Genomic DNA, 17,751 nt, shown 5'->3' with positions numbered 1-17,751 from the left:
GATGCCATCCATCCATCTTGCCCTTGGTCGGCCCCTCTTCCTTTTACCTTCCACTTTCCCCAGCATAATTGTCTTCTCTAAGCTTTGCTGTCTCCTCATGATGTGGCCAAAGTACTTCAACTTTGTCTCTAGTATCCTTCCCTCCAGTGAGCAGCCGGGCTTTATTTCCTGGAGGATGGACTGGTTGGATCTTCTCGCAGTCCAAGGCACTCTCAGAACTTTCCTCCAACACCACAGTTCAAAAGCATCTATCTTCCTTTGCTTAGCCTTCCCTAAGGTCCATTTATCACATCTGTAGGTTACTACAGGGAATACCATGGCTTTGACTATGCAGATCTTTGTTGTCATTGTGATGTCTCTACTCTTTACTATTTTATCGAGATTGGCCATTGCTCTCCTCCCAAGAAGTAAGCGTCTTCTGATTTCCTGGCCACAGTCTGCATCTGCAGTAATCTTTGCCCCTAGAAATACAAAGTCTGTCACGGCCTCCACATTTTCTCCCTCTATTTCCCAGTTGTCAATCGTTCTTGTTGCCATAATCTTGGTTTTTTTTATGTTTAGCTGCAGCCCAGCTTTTGCACTTTCTTCTTTCACCTTTATTAGAAGGCTCCTCAGCTCCTCCTCGCTTTCGGCCATCAGAGTGGTGTCATCTGCATATCTGAGGTTGTTAATGTTTCTTCCAGCAGTTTTCACCTCAGCCTTGCATTCATCAAGTCCCGCACATTGCATGATGTGTTCTGCATACAAGTTAAAAAGGCTGGGTGAGAGTATGCAACCTTGCTGTATGCCTTTCCCAATCTTGAACCAGTCTGTTGTTCCGTGGTCAGTTCTTACTGTTGCTACTTGGTCCTTGTACAGATTTCTCAGGAGAGAGACAAGGTGGCTTGGTATGCCCATCCCACCAAGAACTTGCCACAATTTATTATGATCCACACAGTCAAAGGCTTTAGAATAGTCAATGAAGCAGAAGTAGATGTTTTTCTGAAACTCCCTGCCTTTCTCCATTATCCAGTGGATATTGGCAATCTGGTCTCTCGTTCCTCTGCCTTTTCTAAACCCAGCTTGAACATCTGGCAACTCTCGCTCCATGTATTGCTGGAATCTTCCTTGCAGGATCTTGAGCATTACCTTACTGGCATGAGAAATAAGGGCCACTGTACAGAAGTTTGAGCAGTCTTTCGCATTCCCCTTTTTTGGTATGGGGATATAAGTTGATTTTTTCCAGTCTGATGGCCATTCTTGTGTTTTCCATATTTGCTGGCATATGGCATGCATCACCTTGACAGCATCATCTTTCAAGATTTCTATGGTATAACCTTAGGTATTAAGATAAAGGTAAAGATTTCCCCTTGACATTAAGTCTAGTCGTGTCTGACTCTGCGGGGTGGTACTCATCTCCTTTTCTAAGCTGAAAAGCCAGCATTGTCTGTAGATGCTTCCTAGGTCATGTAGCTGGTATGACTGCATAGAGCGGTACCTATCACATTTTTGTATGTTTCTGAACTGCTAAGTTGGCAGAAGCTGGAGCTAACAGTGGGAGCTTTCCACACTCTCCAGATTCAAACCACTGACTTGTCAGTCAGCAAGTTCAGCAGCTTAGCTGTTTAACCCATTGTGCCATCGGGTTCTCTTAGTCTTAGATATTAGTCCTCTGTTATTTGAAAGTGGAGCAAAAGCAACTTTTCAAGAGTTGTTCATGTTGCCAGATACATCCCTGCATTTACACTCGGCACACCAGTATTTGTATGGTTACAGTGTAAAACCATGCTTATGCTTGTGCAGCTTCAGGGTGACATGGGAAGAATGCTCAACTATTTTGGAGAAAAGGAAGTGAATTGCCAGAACTTCAGTTGTAGCTTACGTACATGTTCTCTCTCAGTCCTCAGTCCCCTGTCCGCCCCCCCCCCCTCACGAATGTGCCTGTTAGCTTATTGAAGCGCCATGAATTTTCATAGAGCTTTCCTAGTTAAGGTTGCTTTACCAATTCTTTTTTCTGAATTATATCATAAAGCACCTGGGCAGGCCCGTAGCCAGGATTTTGTTTTGGGAAGGGCTGAGTTTGATTCGCGGGGGGGGGGGGGGAGTCTGAATGAAAGAGGGTCTACCCTAGCAAACCTTTTGTATCGTTACTCTAATAGCCCCATGCATATAGGATATATTGAGCATGGTGATTGGATCATGATATGAATAAACATAACAGTTTAAATAATGTACCAATAAGGCCTTTTCGTGAACCACCACGAAAATTTCGGGGGGGGGGGGCTGAAGCCCTTCTAGCGGACCACCCTGAGAATTTCGGGGGGAGGATGAAGCCCCTCAACCCCCCCTCCCCCCCGGGTGAATGTCTGCACCTGGTATTAATTGGTGGTCTGGTCTCCAATCCCTGGGTAGTTTCCAAAATCAGATGGGATCTGGTGCATTTAGGATATTTAGGGCCTTGTTACAAATCAATGGCTAATGCAAAAATGTATTAATGCGGTTTTCACATTTAATTCCATATCATTTTACTTGTGCAAGACCAATACTTCTCAGGCTTTCTGATGTGAAGGAACAGCAAAATGTTTGATATGAATCAGCTCATACTGAAAAGGTGGATATTCAACACAGATATTGCTTGGATATAATGACACATGCACAGCTTACTTAAACTATAAATTAAGGGGAATTTTAGGATTCCAGCTTATTTAACCATTTGTTAAGCCTTCTGGTAAAATGCCTGGGGAACAGTGTTGGGGCCCATTCTTAATTTTATTCTTATGTCTACATGGCTAATTTATTCCATCTGAAACTTCAGACAACATTTTTGGTAATAATGTTGTTGGAGGGAAATTCCGAGAGTGCCTTGGACCACAAGAAGATCCAACCAGTCCATACTTCAGGTAATAAAGCCCGACTGCTCACTGGAGGGAAGGTTATTAGAGGCAAAGATGAAGTACTTTGGCCCCATAATGAGAAGACAGGAAGGCTTGGAGAAGACAATGATGCTGGGGAAAATGGAAGGAAAAAGGAAGAGGGGCCAACCAAGGGCAAGGTAGATGGATGGTATCCTTGAAGTGACTGTCTTGACTTTGAAGGAGCTGGGGGTGGTGACGGCTGACAGGGAGTTCTGGCGTGGGCTGGTCCACGAGGTCACGAAGAGTTGGAAGTAACTGAATAAATAAACAACAACAATCATCATAGTGGCCTTGGGTTAAAATAGTTTGCTTCCAGTGTAACTGGGGATTGCTGCTTGCACCACAGTGTTCTAAACTTCAAAAAACCGCAACCAGCACCAACAATGGTAAGGGGCTGTGGAAGTTATGCACCAAAACATCATGAGGGTGTATGGTTTCCATCTCTACCATAGAGGATTGCTCGTGCGTAAGACTAGCATCAAGCTCAAGGTCTCTCCGCTGAAATAAACCTCACTTCCTTGAACATGTTTCATGCCTAGTCTTTAATACAAGGGCCAAAGTTCTAATTTATGATGAGACTTGTGATATAAAATGCACAGAGATTCAAAGTTCACAGCTCTTACAGAAGTGACATATCATGGATTTGTGGTTATTTGCTGTGCTTCTGAGTGGAATTCTAAAGACTGCTTACTCTCTGGTAAGGCAACAAAGGGCATATTTTCATATTTAAGCATTAGGAAGAAATAATAGTAAACTAGCAGCTCGAAAGAGAAAAGTAAGCATGTGGTTATATGTAACTTTGTATTAAATCTGTGTGGGTGTGTATGCAATTTTATCATTGGTAACTTTGAAATAGTAAGAGTAACTTTGTATTTAATAACCATGGGTGGTATCTGTATATAGGAAAGACAAATCAGAATTGGTGTATGTAAGTATTAGAGTTTCACCATCTTATCTTCCACTGTGGTCTTAATATCAATTGTTAACTGTTCAGCAGTGGAACTCTCTGTCATGGAGTGTGATGGAGGCTCCTTCCTTGGAGGCTTTTAAACAGAGGTAGGATGGCCATCTGTTGGGGGTGCTTTGAATGCAAGGGGTTGGACTGGATGGCCCACAAGGTCTCTTCCAACTTTATGATTCTATGATTCTATGTTACTCGGAACCTGCTGTTTGCATAGGAAGGAAATTTCCTGTTGGTACTGACTTGTGTCAGTACTGTAGCTGGGTGGGGGAAAAGTTAAACTTTCTCTCTTTTCTGCTCTGTTCTTAAAACTATCCATTCCCAGCTTGTTTACTGGCTCTCATGAAGGAGGAGAAAAAGCAGAATTGATTGAGTAGTACTAGCCGTCATGCATTAGTCCTCAACCAAGTCACAACATAGTATATTGAGGGAGGATTCCAGGCTTAAAGTCATTGGAGCACTTATCTCAGTGAGCTATGTTCCATAATTTTAATTATTATGATTGCCACCAATCCAAACCTCAGTCGTATTTATCATTGTAGTTTTTAAGATGTAGCTGCTATTGAGAAAAAAAAATACAGTTAACTAAGAATAATTTAAGAAAACGAGGTAAGAAATTATGTCTCAAAGTCAGCGAAAACCCAGTTATACATATGAAGCCATAAGAGTGGCTTACTGTGGATGTAAGTGTTGCCATGAATTTGGCTTCAATTATTCTGGGGGGAAATACTTGCCAATTGCAATTGGATAATAGCTATGGCATTAGATTTCTGAGTTCTTAGAACAACAGTTTTGCACATCTAACTGTTTTTACCTTTCCCTTTAGCCTCTTCAAGCATCACTTGGTGAGTTAATGTCATATCGTAGTCAAGAGTGTAAAACATGGGCAAAAAAAAAATCAAACTTAAAAAATATAAACGCAGATTACTATCATCATCATTCCTAGTAGTGATTGATAATGCTATCAAGAACTATTATTACCATACAATACAATAAACAATAAACTTACAATAAACTACAGAAATTACATTTGAAATATCAGTATGTAAATTATATGTCCAGGGGGAGAGATGGGGGAAAACATCTTTAAAATAAAAAAACAAAACAAAAAAGAACTATTATTACCATTAATACATTGGCATTTTAATCCTAAGCATAGCTAATTGGGGAAAAAAATCTGAATTGTGATTCCTACTTCTAAATACTCTTCTTAGGATGCCAGCCTAGCTCTTAAAATTCATGAATAAAGTGACAATAATTACTAATCTCATTTCTTTCTTTCTTGTGGTTTTCAGAAATAGATGGAGATGATGGAACAGATCAAGATATCTTTGACATCAATGCAGGTTGTTTCATCTATTTTTAAAACATAATTTTACTATTTACATTATAATTATAATTAGCATGGCAGCGTTCATTAAAATGTACTAACCTGTACTGGGGTTTCTTCCTTCAGCTTTAGGACTTGACCTGTTCGAGGGTGATATCAGACTTGATAATGGGGTGAGTTCAAATGACTGGCATCAGTTTAAATTGCCACCAGTTAGGAGACGGTGAGAATGTGCATCCATATTCTAAACAGATTACAAATCCGAAATATTTCTCTGACTTAAAGATTCAGAAGGGAGAGCTATCTGATCTGCTTGTGAGCCTGATTTTCATTATAGTACTGCTGTGAAATACTCACCTTTCCTTGTGCTAGGTTGTGCCAAACACCTACCTGAGCAACATGTGCCTTATAGGACATAGCTTTGTGGGGCTCATTATGTTCTAATGCTATTTTTCCAATGCCTTAAAAAGACTTCAAAATCATAATCAGTATCCAATTATATAGTACCTCCCTGCTTGTGTTTTCCAGCAACTGGTTTTCAAAAACATGCTGTTTCTGATATTTTGCATAATATATATCCATTTTGACCAACAACTGTGGGTAGTCTTGTGCTCCATGAATTTATTTAATCCCCATACAAATTGGCAACATAATCATCATCATCATCATCATCATCTCACTTGGCTCTCTTAAACATGACTAAACACTAAAAACAATAGAGCTTACAATTTGAAAAAAGCAATCAATTTAATCATATGTGGTGTGAAGCAGTCCTGCTCATCCTACTGCCATTTTTATGTCTTGGAAATTAATCCCGATAAGTAAAAGGTAAAGGTTTTCCCCTGACATTAAGTTCAGTTGTGTCTGACTCTGGGGGTTGGTGCTCATCTCCATTTCTAAGCCTAAGAGCCGTTGTTGTCCATAGACACCTCCAAGGTCATGTGGCTAGCACGACTGCATGGAGCGCCGCTACCTTCCCACCGGAGTGGTACCTATTGATCTACTTACATTTGCATGCTTTCGAACTGCTAGGTGACAGAAGCTGGGGCTATCCATGCGAGCTCACCCCGCGACCTTTTGGTTAGGAAGTTTAGTAGCTCAGTAGTAGACCTTTTGTATTACACTATAGCCAGCAGTTTAAAAGAAAGAACCATGTATCAGTTCAAAAGTTGTTCTACGTCTATGAAACTCCAAAGAGCATGAGCCATTAAAGTGAAGAGATAATAACCTTGTTTATTATCTTAACATGTATTCTTAATGAAATTGTAATTAAGCATGAATGAATTCATATAGATTGCTTAAGACAACAACAAAGCAGAGTATTATGACACTGAATAACCAACTCAGCCATTTGATTACCGTTTTGACTATATTAATTCCCTTCATCTCACATGGCTCAAAATAAGCATCCAAAGATGCTTAGAGTCAGCTTTGGGGACAAAGCCCCACAACAGCCATCAGATGACATTACATGTGGCTTTGCCTCCAATTAGTGTAAAAGCGTTGCCAGATGCTTTTTCGGACAACACGGGAAAGAGACGGGTCTTCAGATGTGTTTTAAATTCTGACAGCTCATTTAGTGTAAAAATGAACAAGAATGTTTTCAAAGAGCAAGTTTAAAAGATTTTAGGGTTAGGGTTAGGAATATCCTGTACCAGAGTCCACCTCAAGAGTCAGAGCACAAATCCCAGGAGTGCACAAGAAATACAGTTGCATATAGTCTAGTCTTATACATAGTCTGTGTGTGATCTTCTAAACTAGCTGCAACTATTTATGTTATAATATAAAGATGAATGATAAGAAGCAGAGGTTCACCATGTTACATGTGTTTAAAGTTTAAATGATTGGATTGAATGGTTCAATGGTTTCAACAGACAGTTTTCTTTCCCTGAATTTCTTATATTTGCCTTCATTTCCAGGGACATGAACGAAACTCAATCATTGGCAGTCAGTATCGATGGCCTCACACCATTCCATATGTCCTTGAGGACAGCCTAGGTATGGTTATGATTTTCTTAAAAATTATTTGTTTCAAAGTGGGCACTTCTTCATTTATTTAGTATTTGTTTTTGAAATTCTTTTGGCAGAAGTAGAAGATAAAAGCAAACATAAACTTTGCAATATCCAAGTGGATTTTTTTAAAGTTATATATGAAAAACAAACGAAGAAAGAAAATATTTTATTGAATAGTCTTTTAAAAAGAAAGAAATATCTAGGATATGAGTGCTCAGAAAGTGGCATGAATATGACTCTAGTCCCAACTAAGTCACATCCCTTGAATCTATGAAACTTACTTATGCATTAACTTCTTTATTCAACAACTATTTCAATGGACCTAATCAATATGATTTGAGTCGTCATGTTAATAAAACCAGACAGACCAGTGTTTCTCAACCTGGGGGTCGTGACCCCTGGGGGGGGTCACAACGGGGTTTCATAGGAGTTGCCAAAGATCATCAGAAAACATCTATTTCTGATGGTCTTAGGAAACCCTTTGGCAGAGAAGGCAGAAGATCTTTTGCCTGTTCTTCTCTTTTGGAAACAGCCAGTAAATCCTCCCACCAAAAGCCCTCCTCCACTGTGATTGGCCTGCCTCTCAGACAAGGAGAGGGCTGTTTCTGAGACTGCATGCAGGGAGGGGAAAGCAGGTGTACTTGGCATATGCCGTGGTGCACCTGTGCAGGGTGAGGGAGGGTGTGCAAGGAGGGAGGGAGGCTCAAACCAGTCAGTCCCTTGAAGACATGGGGGTTCTTTGTGGGAAGTTTGTCCCAATTTTATAGTTGGCGGGGTTCAGAATCCTCTTTGATTGTGGGTGACCCTGCCAGTATTCAAATTTGGGTGTATCGGATATGTGTGCCAAATTTGGTCTAGTGAATGAAAATACATCCTGCATATCAGATATTTACATCATGATTCATAACAGTAGAAAAATCATAGTTATGAAGTAGCAACAAAAATAATTTTATGGTTGGAGGAGTCACCACAACATGAAAAACTGTATTAAGGGGTCACAGAATTAGGATGGTTGAGAACCACTGAGATAGACCAATATACGGAGATGGCAGTGCAGCTAAGAATTCTGCTAAAAATGTTGCAAAGGAATAATACTTATTATTAGAACATCCGGTTTACTCTAAGCATCACATTAATTTAGACTAGTGGTATTCACCCTTCGTCTGCCAGGTATTTGGGACATTAGTTACCAGAATTCCTGACCATTGAACAACTTACTAGGTCCTCTGGGAGTTGGCGTCCCAAACACCTGGAGGACCACTGACTTAGACTCATGGCCAGCGTATGAATGAAAAACCTCCTTGACCATCAACTGTCTTGCTCAAATCTTGCAAACCCAGAGCTACAGCTTCCTTGATTGAATGTATTGTGGTCTCCCCCCCCCCCCCAAAATTCCTCCCATTTTCCCAAGCATTATTTTCTTTTCCATCTCATGATACGCCTGAGGTATAACAGCCTCAGTTTAGTCATATGAAAGTTCAGTCTTTATATAGTTGTATTTATGTAAGTTTTCATTACAAAAAATCCCATTCTGTTATGAGTTTGTTTCTAAATTCCATGAATACATTTGTTAATTTGGTCGGGTGACTGATACTATGATGTAAACAAAATATTATATTGCTAGCCTATGATTATTTGCTTTGAAATCAATTTATGGTATTGGCTGTCTCCATAGAAATCTGATATGTGAGTGGTGGACTTTGATTGCTTGTTGGTGTCCCCAAGCTCTGCTTTCACCTATGCTCTCTGATCTTTACACTAGTAAGGCTCCAATGATCTCAGAAATGTGGCAACTGGAGAAGGGAATGAAAGCATTGGCCCTCCAATAGTATTTTCCACAATTGATATTTTCCTTTAGTACCTAAGTTTAGTATTGCACTAAAGGAAAATATCCATTGTGGAAAATACTATTGAAGGGCCAATGCTTTCATTCCCTTCTCCAGTTGTTACATACCTGAGATCACTGGAGCCTTACTAGTGTAAAGATCAGAGAGCATAGGTGAAAGCAGAGCTTGGGGAGGCCAACAAGCAATCAAAGTCCACCACTCACATATCAGATTTCTATGGAGACAGCCAACACCATAGGTGAAAGCAGAGCCTCCTTTAGTACCCAAGTTTGATATTGCAGCAAGGGCCCCTCAGTGGTGCAATGGGTTAAACCATTGTGTCAGCAGGAATGAAGACCAACAGGTCAGAGGTTTGAATCTGGGGAGATTGTGGATGAGCTCCCTCTATGAACTCCAGCTCCCCATGCAGTGACATGAGAGAAGCCTCCCACAGGATGGTAAAATATCAAAAAAGTTCAGACAGCCAATTTTCTCACTCCAGAAGCAATTTGCAGTTTCTCAAGTTACTCCTGACATGAAAACAAAATTGCATCAGAGAATTTAGAATCACATTTTAAGTATCCAAAGAAAAGGAAAATTCATTCTCAACTTTGGCACATGTACTGACATGACACAAGTGTCCAATGCTTCATCAGAGAGAGAAAAATATTAATCTTGGCTTGTGTGAATATCATATTGGAAGGAATTTCAAGTGGACAATTATCTGCAAGTTTTAAGAGAAAATATGCCACATATCATTTTATTAACAGTAGAAATCATTATAACAAGATAACTTGCATGGTATACATTTACTTCCTAGTTGCAGCTATTTAACTGGCACAATCAATAAAATGAATCAATCAAATAAATAGATGTTATCATAGTTCAGAACTACAAGGGGATATTAGGTAGCTGAAAGATTTCAAATTCATAACTTTAGTCCAATAGTAAGTAATGAAATTCATAACTTTAGTCCAATAGTAAGTAATGCATTGTTTTTCTTCCAGATATGAATGCAAAGGGGCTGATCCTGGAAGCATTTGAACGGTATAGATTGAAAACCTGCATTGATTTCAAACCCTGGGAAGGTGAAGCAAATTACATATCCGTGTTCAAAGGGAGTGGGTAAGAGGAATCATAATTTCAGTGATCTTCTCTCCTTCCAGGCTAGTAGCCAGGATTTTGATTGGGGGGGGAGGGGGGCTGAGTTTGATTTGTGCGGGGTGGGGGGTGGGGTGAGGATCTACCCTAGCAAATATTTTGTATTGTTATCCCAATACCCCCATGCATATGGGATATATTGAGCATGGTGATCAGATCATGATATGAATGAACATAACAATTTAAATAATGTACCAGTAAGGCCTTCTTGTGGACCACCCTGACAATTTCTGGGGGGAGGGGCTGAAGCCCTTCAAGCCCCCCCCCCCCCCCCCGGCTACATGCCTGTCTCCTTCTACATATTCTCAGTGCAATCCTGCATGTAGCACCTAGTTGAACAATGCTTGATTAAGAGCATTCCAGAGTTTCACTTTGGAAATGCCCAGTGTCCAATGCTTACTCACTGAACAGCGAGGAACTATGCATGCTATTAAAAGTGGCCCAGAATCCTATCACTCTTTTCTGATCTTCTTCACTTGTTATGGTCATTTTTTTTTAACCACAGGGGTTCCCCTATGCCAGGGATGAGAACTATGAAGCCTGTAAGTTGCACATAGCCCTGAAAGCTTTGTTTTTGGCCTCATGTCCTTCTTGGAACACCTTCTCCCAGTTTAAAAATATTTTGAGGACAAAAAAAATAATAGAATGAAGCCTTGGGAAGCCATACTGAGGCACAATTCTCCAATAAAACAAGTGGATCAATACAGGAAAAGAATCAGAATAGGTACAATGATTGCCGTTGTTGTATGCCCTCAAGTCATTTCTGAGATATGGTGACCCTAAAGTGTTCCTATCATGGGCTTATCCTTCCTCTGAAGCTGACAAAATGAGACTTCTCCAAGATCCCATGCCGAAGACATTTAAACTCTAGTCTCCTAGTGTTCTACTCCAACATGATGCTAGCTCAGGGAAAGAGGAATAACTGGGCTCTTTGGTGTTTCCGAGAGATATGTGTATAACAGCAGGGCACAGAGGTATTTAAATTAAAATAAGATCTATGTAACAAATGTTAGGCAGCAAGAACATACCTTTGAAATTGGTTCAGAACTTCAATACAAGGGCTCAGAACTCTTGTGGGGCTTTATGGGTGCGTAGCCAGTTGATTGCACAAGCAGTCAGACTTTTCACCCTCATTAAGTAATTTCTGAGATCTCATTATCAACATTCCCCAGTGGCCTGTAATTCTGTCTTTCCCTCCCCAGTCTTTTTGCTTTTATTATCTCAACAATCCCATTGAGTTATGCCAATGAAGGGTCATGCTATGCTGGTTCACATGGAAATCTCCAATCTTCACTCAAAGGAAGATGACTACTTCACCTACATAGATCACATTAATGTCTTGCAAACAATTTTCTCCAGTTGATGCACATTCCACATCATCATAATATGCTTCCTTATTTACCTCATTCAAGACCAGTCCTGTGTAGCTGTCATCACCTCTCAAGGGAATGGGATTTCAGGAACAAATAAGAGCTCACATGCTTACAAAAATGGACTTGTGCTATACCACATTTACTCCTATCTTCAAACAGGGTGGAAAAGGCTGAGATTTCAGAGAAGGTTATGGTGTTCTAGTAATGACCAATATTTTATTACATGGTTAGTACTATCTTTGTTTTCCCCAAATGACCAAAAAGGAGCTGAGTTTTGTTTTGCATCAATACTCTCTGAAGACCACCTTAAATATCACCTTACAGCAAACATCTCAAACAAGACGGCTCTAACACCATCCTTTTTCTTTCCCTGTATGATTTTTACCATCTTTGCCTGGTGAAGAAACCAGTGAGATTTGACAGCTTGTTTAATGTAATTTATACCTTTTGGTCAACCTAATGCTATTACTGTGATCTGTATTTTGGATTTTTCTACATTTTGCTGCACAGTCAATATAAATATGCATAAAATTGAGAAAAGAAGAAACTTATAAGAAACAGAACTGTAGAATTCCTAAGTCTTGCTTCTTCCTTCTATCAGGAATATACCTATAGAGGAGTTTACCATATCTCATGAGATTCTATTGATTTATCTAATCTAAGCCTGGAATTTGTCTTCCTTTCTACCATACGTCATCTGTCATTGCTCAGAATGTTGAAATAGAGCAGGCTATTTTTTTATAGATGCATAAATAGTGTTAATAGAGGATTCTGTTCTCTGCCTAGTGCAGTATGTTCCTATGTTTTATGGTGGCTAGTTATTACTAAAAGTCATAAAGGGTGATAACATTATTTAGCCTTTAAATGTGAATTTACTGTCTTCTGGAAGAACGATTGCATAAAAACTTGACTCCATGTTCACTGGTTTGCAAAGTCCTGATTATAGAATGTGAAGAGATTAAAGGTGATAAAGTGACTAGATTTTAGCTGTAGTTCATACGTTTTAAGTATTTTAATAGAATCTTCTTTTTAACTGAAGGAGTACTAGATCTTGTTGAAAGAAATTCAGGATGGATTTTGATCTATGATTCATAGTCTCAGCTTCTTCCAAACAATCTAAGATTAAGAGATTACAAATTTCCCACCAATATCTCTTAAACATACAGCTTTAGGGTAGAAACCAGCTGTTCATACAGGATCACTTGTTATAGGACATAGCAGGGATGAGCAACTGTTAGGGACTAGGGTCACACATTGGAGATTGCATCCCACGGCTGTATTTAGGTTTCCTAAATAAATAAAAAAGATAGATGAAGGAGAGATTTCCTTTTGAGTCACTAAACAACTTAAGCCCAAAGCTGTGACATTAATAGCAAAGAAAAGATGGACTCGGGGAGAATAAGAACTTGAGCAAGATGCCTAAATATTTTAACTAGCCCTCCATTAAGTAAAGGAAGTTTTGAGGACCAGGTTATAACTGATAGTCATATCTCATTTGAAATGTGGATTCAAATTTATGCCATCATTCATATCCCATAAAGTAGATAGAGTTTAACATTGCACATTCCTAATTCAAATAATGATATTTTCCTTCACATCTGTGTAATTGCAAAATATTCAGTTCTGTCAGTGAATCTACAAGAAAAAAAATAGGAGGATTAGGGGAACTAACTTAAAAAAATGGGTAGAATCATGTATTATTATTATTATTATTATTATTATTATTATTATTTAGTTACTATTTACAGCATTTACATTCTGCCCTTCTGACCCCAAAGGGGACTCAGGGTGGATCACAGAACACATACATGGCAATGCCATTAACAGATAGGACAGACAACAGATAAGAGGCATTTTTTCCCAACTTCGCCATCCTGGAGATTGTGCTCAATTCCAGCCACAGGGGGTGCTGTCACTCCATCCTCTATGACAAAGAGCCTTGATCACAGACTTCCTCCTTCCACCATATCAGCTACCTAGTTTAGTATGTTAATTACACTTGATTAAGTAGCTAAGTTTACTTAACTAACCACTTCATCACATTGAAGCAGGGAAGTGTTTGGCAGAGTAGAGCTCAGCCATACTCTGTTTTGAAATGAAATGGATGATTTCCCTATCTTCATATAAATCTCCTTCTTTCTTTATGGTCAATGCCTTGAAAAATAAAGCAGGTTTAGGAAGATGCAATCATGACAATAGTGTTGTGACTATTATATTCACAATCATTACTTGGTCATGGTTGTGACACTATTGTCATGATAGTGCCTTCCCCATAAACCTACTTTACCATGGAAGGGGAAAATGTTGGAAATGACAATCTTCTTCAAGCCTTCTCTAGTAATGTTTATCTATACTCCAGTTGCTTACTGTTTGTATGTATGTTCTGTTATCCAGCTTTCTTTACTCTATGGTTCCTGAGAAGTTATAAAAGGGACTGCAGACCACATGCTGCAGACCACACACTCTCTCTCTCCTTTTGACTATGTGACCTGCTGATAGCTATTTTGTTACAAGACAGCTGGCACAGGGAACCATCTCAAGGGTATTTGAAACTGGACTAATAAGTTTTTTTTTACTGTGTATGCTGAACACATGAAGGTTGCGAGTAAACCAAATATGCTATTTTTAATCAAAATCTACTTCATTTTTGTCTCTTGAGTTCATGATATAAAACAAGTTGTTTTATGGGAGAGTATATAATTTTGGGCACTGAAAAACACTGTTTTTAATGCATTGGCAAATCTCTGTTTTCCTAACATATCAGAGGTAACAGGTTATTCAGTCTAGCAACTGTAACCGTTGCCTTGCATAATTATATCTGGTTGTATACAACAAGAGAAGATTCTTCTCTAAAGGGTTTTTGACTCTTCTCTGAAAGGTTGTGCTTTTCCAAAAAGTTATTATCTTCAAAAGGCATTTTCCCCCCAAAAGGTTATGAATGCTTCCCCCCCCCCCCCCAAAAAAAAGATCAATTCTTCTGGTGACTGGAGCATGGGTGAATTATGTTTCTGTTAAACTGCATGTATGCACATTTTTTTGGCTAGGAAATATTACTAAGGGGCATTTATATTATAGAATAATGAAGATTGCTACCACTTTAATGGTGCAATGCTATGAAATAATTGGAGCTGTGGTTTTACAAGTTCTTTAGCCTTCTTGGCCAAAGAGTGCTTGTGCCTCAGTAAACTCCAACTCCCATGATTCCACAGCATTGAGCCATTGCAGTTCATGTGACATCACTACGCTTTCTTTCGCTGTATGGTCAGGTTAGGACAAGATTAAATACAGCACATATCTGGCTCACGTTTATATTCTTTCTCAGCTGCTGGTCCTATGTAGGAAACCGCCACACTGGGAAGCAAGAACTCTCCATAGGAGCCAACTGTGACAGGATTGCAACAATTGAGCATGAATTCCTTCATGCACTGGGATTTTGGCATGAGCAGTCACGATCTGATCGAGATGATTATGTCACGATAATGAGAGACAGAATTCAAGCAGGTAACAGATCTCACTCTCCTTTAAAAGACTGAAAATGTTTCATCTTGTTTCACACTTCGTACATTTCCAAGCAGTACATAGTTAAGGGGGGCAGTACTGTCATTGTGAGATTCCTCGCCAGATTGAGCAATCTAAATTGGCTTAACTTGGCCCTCTTACCTGTCACCACATCCAGCATCCCTCACCTTGTCTATGCCGGCTAGGGCTGAAGGTATGTAAAGTCCAGCATAATAGAGTCCAACCTCATCAGTATAAGTGATAAGTATTCGGTGCTCAATAAATTATTTGTTTATATAGTGTCATCACTTTACATGATACAAGTAAAAGGTAAACAGAATTAAGTTAAGCAGAAACTGCCTCTTTTTCTCTTAATCTGAAGCCAGGGCTGTGGAAGTTGGGATGGATGGGGGATCCTTCATCTGCTTCTGGTCCTAACATGGTGGAAGTGGGCCTATGCTATTGGGATAAGGCATTCATTTCATTATTTTCAATTTAATTTACATTTTTTGTCAGGCAAAGAAAGTAATTTCAATAAGTATGATGATAAAACATCAGATTTCCTTAACGTCCCATATGACTACACCTCAGTAATGCACTACAGTAAAACTGCCTTCATGAATGGGACCGAACCAACTATAGTCACAAACATCCCAGCCTTCATTGATGTGATTGGACAGCGAATTGATTTTAGTGAATCTGATGTCTTGAAGCTGAGTCGACTATACAACTGCTGTAAGTATGTTAGGTTCTATTGCAACTTTTTTTTCTGTATGACTTCAACTTTTTTGCTTTTTTCTTGTTTCTTATTGGCATCTCAAAGAAAAGCTGTTTTTTTTCTAAATGAAGAATTTTGTGAAACTCAACATCTTTCATATTTTAATCTCAGGATGTCAAATGTCCACTTGAATTACATGACAGTGTCCTATTTCACACCAATCTATATCAAGTCTCCCACAAAAAATCCGTCCAAGAAATAATAATAATAATAATAATAATAATAATAATAATAATAATTGTTTATATTTATTTATACCCCGCTTTTTCTCTCTACAAGGTGACTCAAACCAGCTACAAGGAAGCTCAATGAAGAACTATGAACAGAAATGGAATCTTATCAAAAGAATTCCACCTTAGGCTTGGCTCAAAGTTCAGTGTTAGATTCTAAGAATTGAATCAGTCAAGATTAATATTCATTAACCTTAATAACAGGAAAATTGATAGCAAGTATATTATTTTGTAGTCCAGCAGATAATTTTGGGATATTTGAAACAAGAACATTGTGATATGCTATTGGAAAAAGCAAATGTTGTTGCCTTTGAAAAAAGTGTGCACGCTTGAATCAAATGAAATGGAATCTCTCATTGCATACATAGCTCCCTTTCGTGTGCAATTTCACTTTTTTTCTTTCATCCTTTTTGGATTTTTATACTTTCATCTTTTTTAAAAGGAGAAATATACTGAAGAGCAGAACAGATCTGATCAGTGCTCCTTAGGTGAATCAATGTGGGATACTGCCTATTATTGGCCCCCTGGTGGCGCAGCAGGTTAAACTGCTGAGATGTTGAACTTGCGGACCAAAAGCTTGGCCGTTTGAATCCGGGGAGTAGAGTGAGCTCCCACTGTTAGGCCCAGCTTCTGCCAACCTAGCAGTTTGAAAACATGCAAATGTGAGTAGATCAATAGGTACTGCTTCTGCAGGAACAACGCTCCATGCAGTCATGCTGGCCACATGACCTTGAAGGCTTAGAAATGGAGATGAGCACCACTGCCCAGAGTCGGACACGACTAGACTTAATGTCAGGGGAAACCTTTACCTTTACTATGCACTAATTTTATGCTCATTGGCGTAATTTTTCTCTCTCTCTCTAGAAATTGCCATGGATTGAGTTTTGGTGCTGGTTTGGGGCCACAACTTTGAGTAAGAGTGGTAGAATTGTGATAGTGATTATAGTGTGGTGGAGTCTCTTTCTTCTGAGGCTTTTAAACAGAGGCTGGATGGCCATCTGTTGGGGGTGCTTTGTATGCAATGTTCCTACTTCTGGTAGGGGATTGGATTGATTGGCCCATGAGGTCTCTCCCAACTCTAGGATTCTATGATGACTTATTTGTATGCATAGCTGGTTTTTCCTATTTCCAGTTCTATTTGGAATCTGGCCCATAAAAGCATATCCTCTAAAACGTGTTTGTATTAAAGGTGTCACATATTTTCTTCTTGTTTTTCTTTTTATTTCCTTTTGCACATTTCTGAGCATATTCATAGATTTTTATTGCACTAGTCATGGAGGAAATATGCAAATCAGTTCATTACATAAGAAAAATTTATTATTTTAATGTAAATTTGATTGATTATAAAATAAAGTGAATTCACACCTAGTTGTTTTTTGAAGTAGGACTATCTGGCAGCATTCATTGATTGTAAGATGGCAGAGTTTGTAGAAGCTTTATTCTTTGAATCTTTTGGGTTTCTTTTTAAACCACACAGATGAGATGTAGACATAACTATGATTATATCTTCAACTTAAGAAAAAAAATGATGTTAAATGGTGCTGTCACCCTGATCCTAGCCCAATTATGCACAAATCCGCTATGCACAAATCTTTTGGTGTTACATCTAATTTGGATCTAAGCACCAATTCTTTTGAGTGAATATTTCTATTAAGTTTCAAAAAATTAATAATTTAAGGTTTTTTCC

At 38.9% G+C, this 17,751-nt stretch overlaps 1 protein-coding gene across 1 annotated transcript in view; it reads left to right on the top strand.

Annotated features, from left to right (window-relative positions):
• The first annotated feature begins 3,485 nt into the window (after window positions 1-3,485).
• MEP1B (meprin A subunit beta) overlaps window positions 3,486-17,751 on the top strand; it is a 37,630-nt gene continuing 23,364 nt past the window's right edge. The window contains exons 1-7 of the mRNA XM_067467075.1: window positions 3,486-3,591; window positions 5,151-5,201; window positions 5,312-5,358; window positions 7,105-7,183; window positions 10,032-10,149; window positions 14,881-15,059; window positions 15,573-15,791. Coding sequence (XP_067323176.1) covers window positions 3,486-3,591; window positions 5,151-5,201; window positions 5,312-5,358; window positions 7,105-7,183; window positions 10,032-10,149; window positions 14,881-15,059; window positions 15,573-15,791 — 799 coding nt within the window. The remainder of the gene's footprint in view (window positions 3,592-5,150; window positions 5,202-5,311; window positions 5,359-7,104; window positions 7,184-10,031; window positions 10,150-14,880; window positions 15,060-15,572; window positions 15,792-17,751) is intronic.

This window comes from Anolis sagrei, chromosome 4 (genome assembly GCF_037176765.1).
Source record: "Anolis sagrei isolate rAnoSag1 chromosome 4, rAnoSag1.mat, whole genome shotgun sequence".
Classification (NCBI taxonomy): domain Eukaryota; kingdom Metazoa; phylum Chordata; class Lepidosauria; order Squamata; family Dactyloidae; genus Anolis; species Anolis sagrei.
This window is presented reverse-complemented; position numbering and strand designations above follow the sequence as displayed.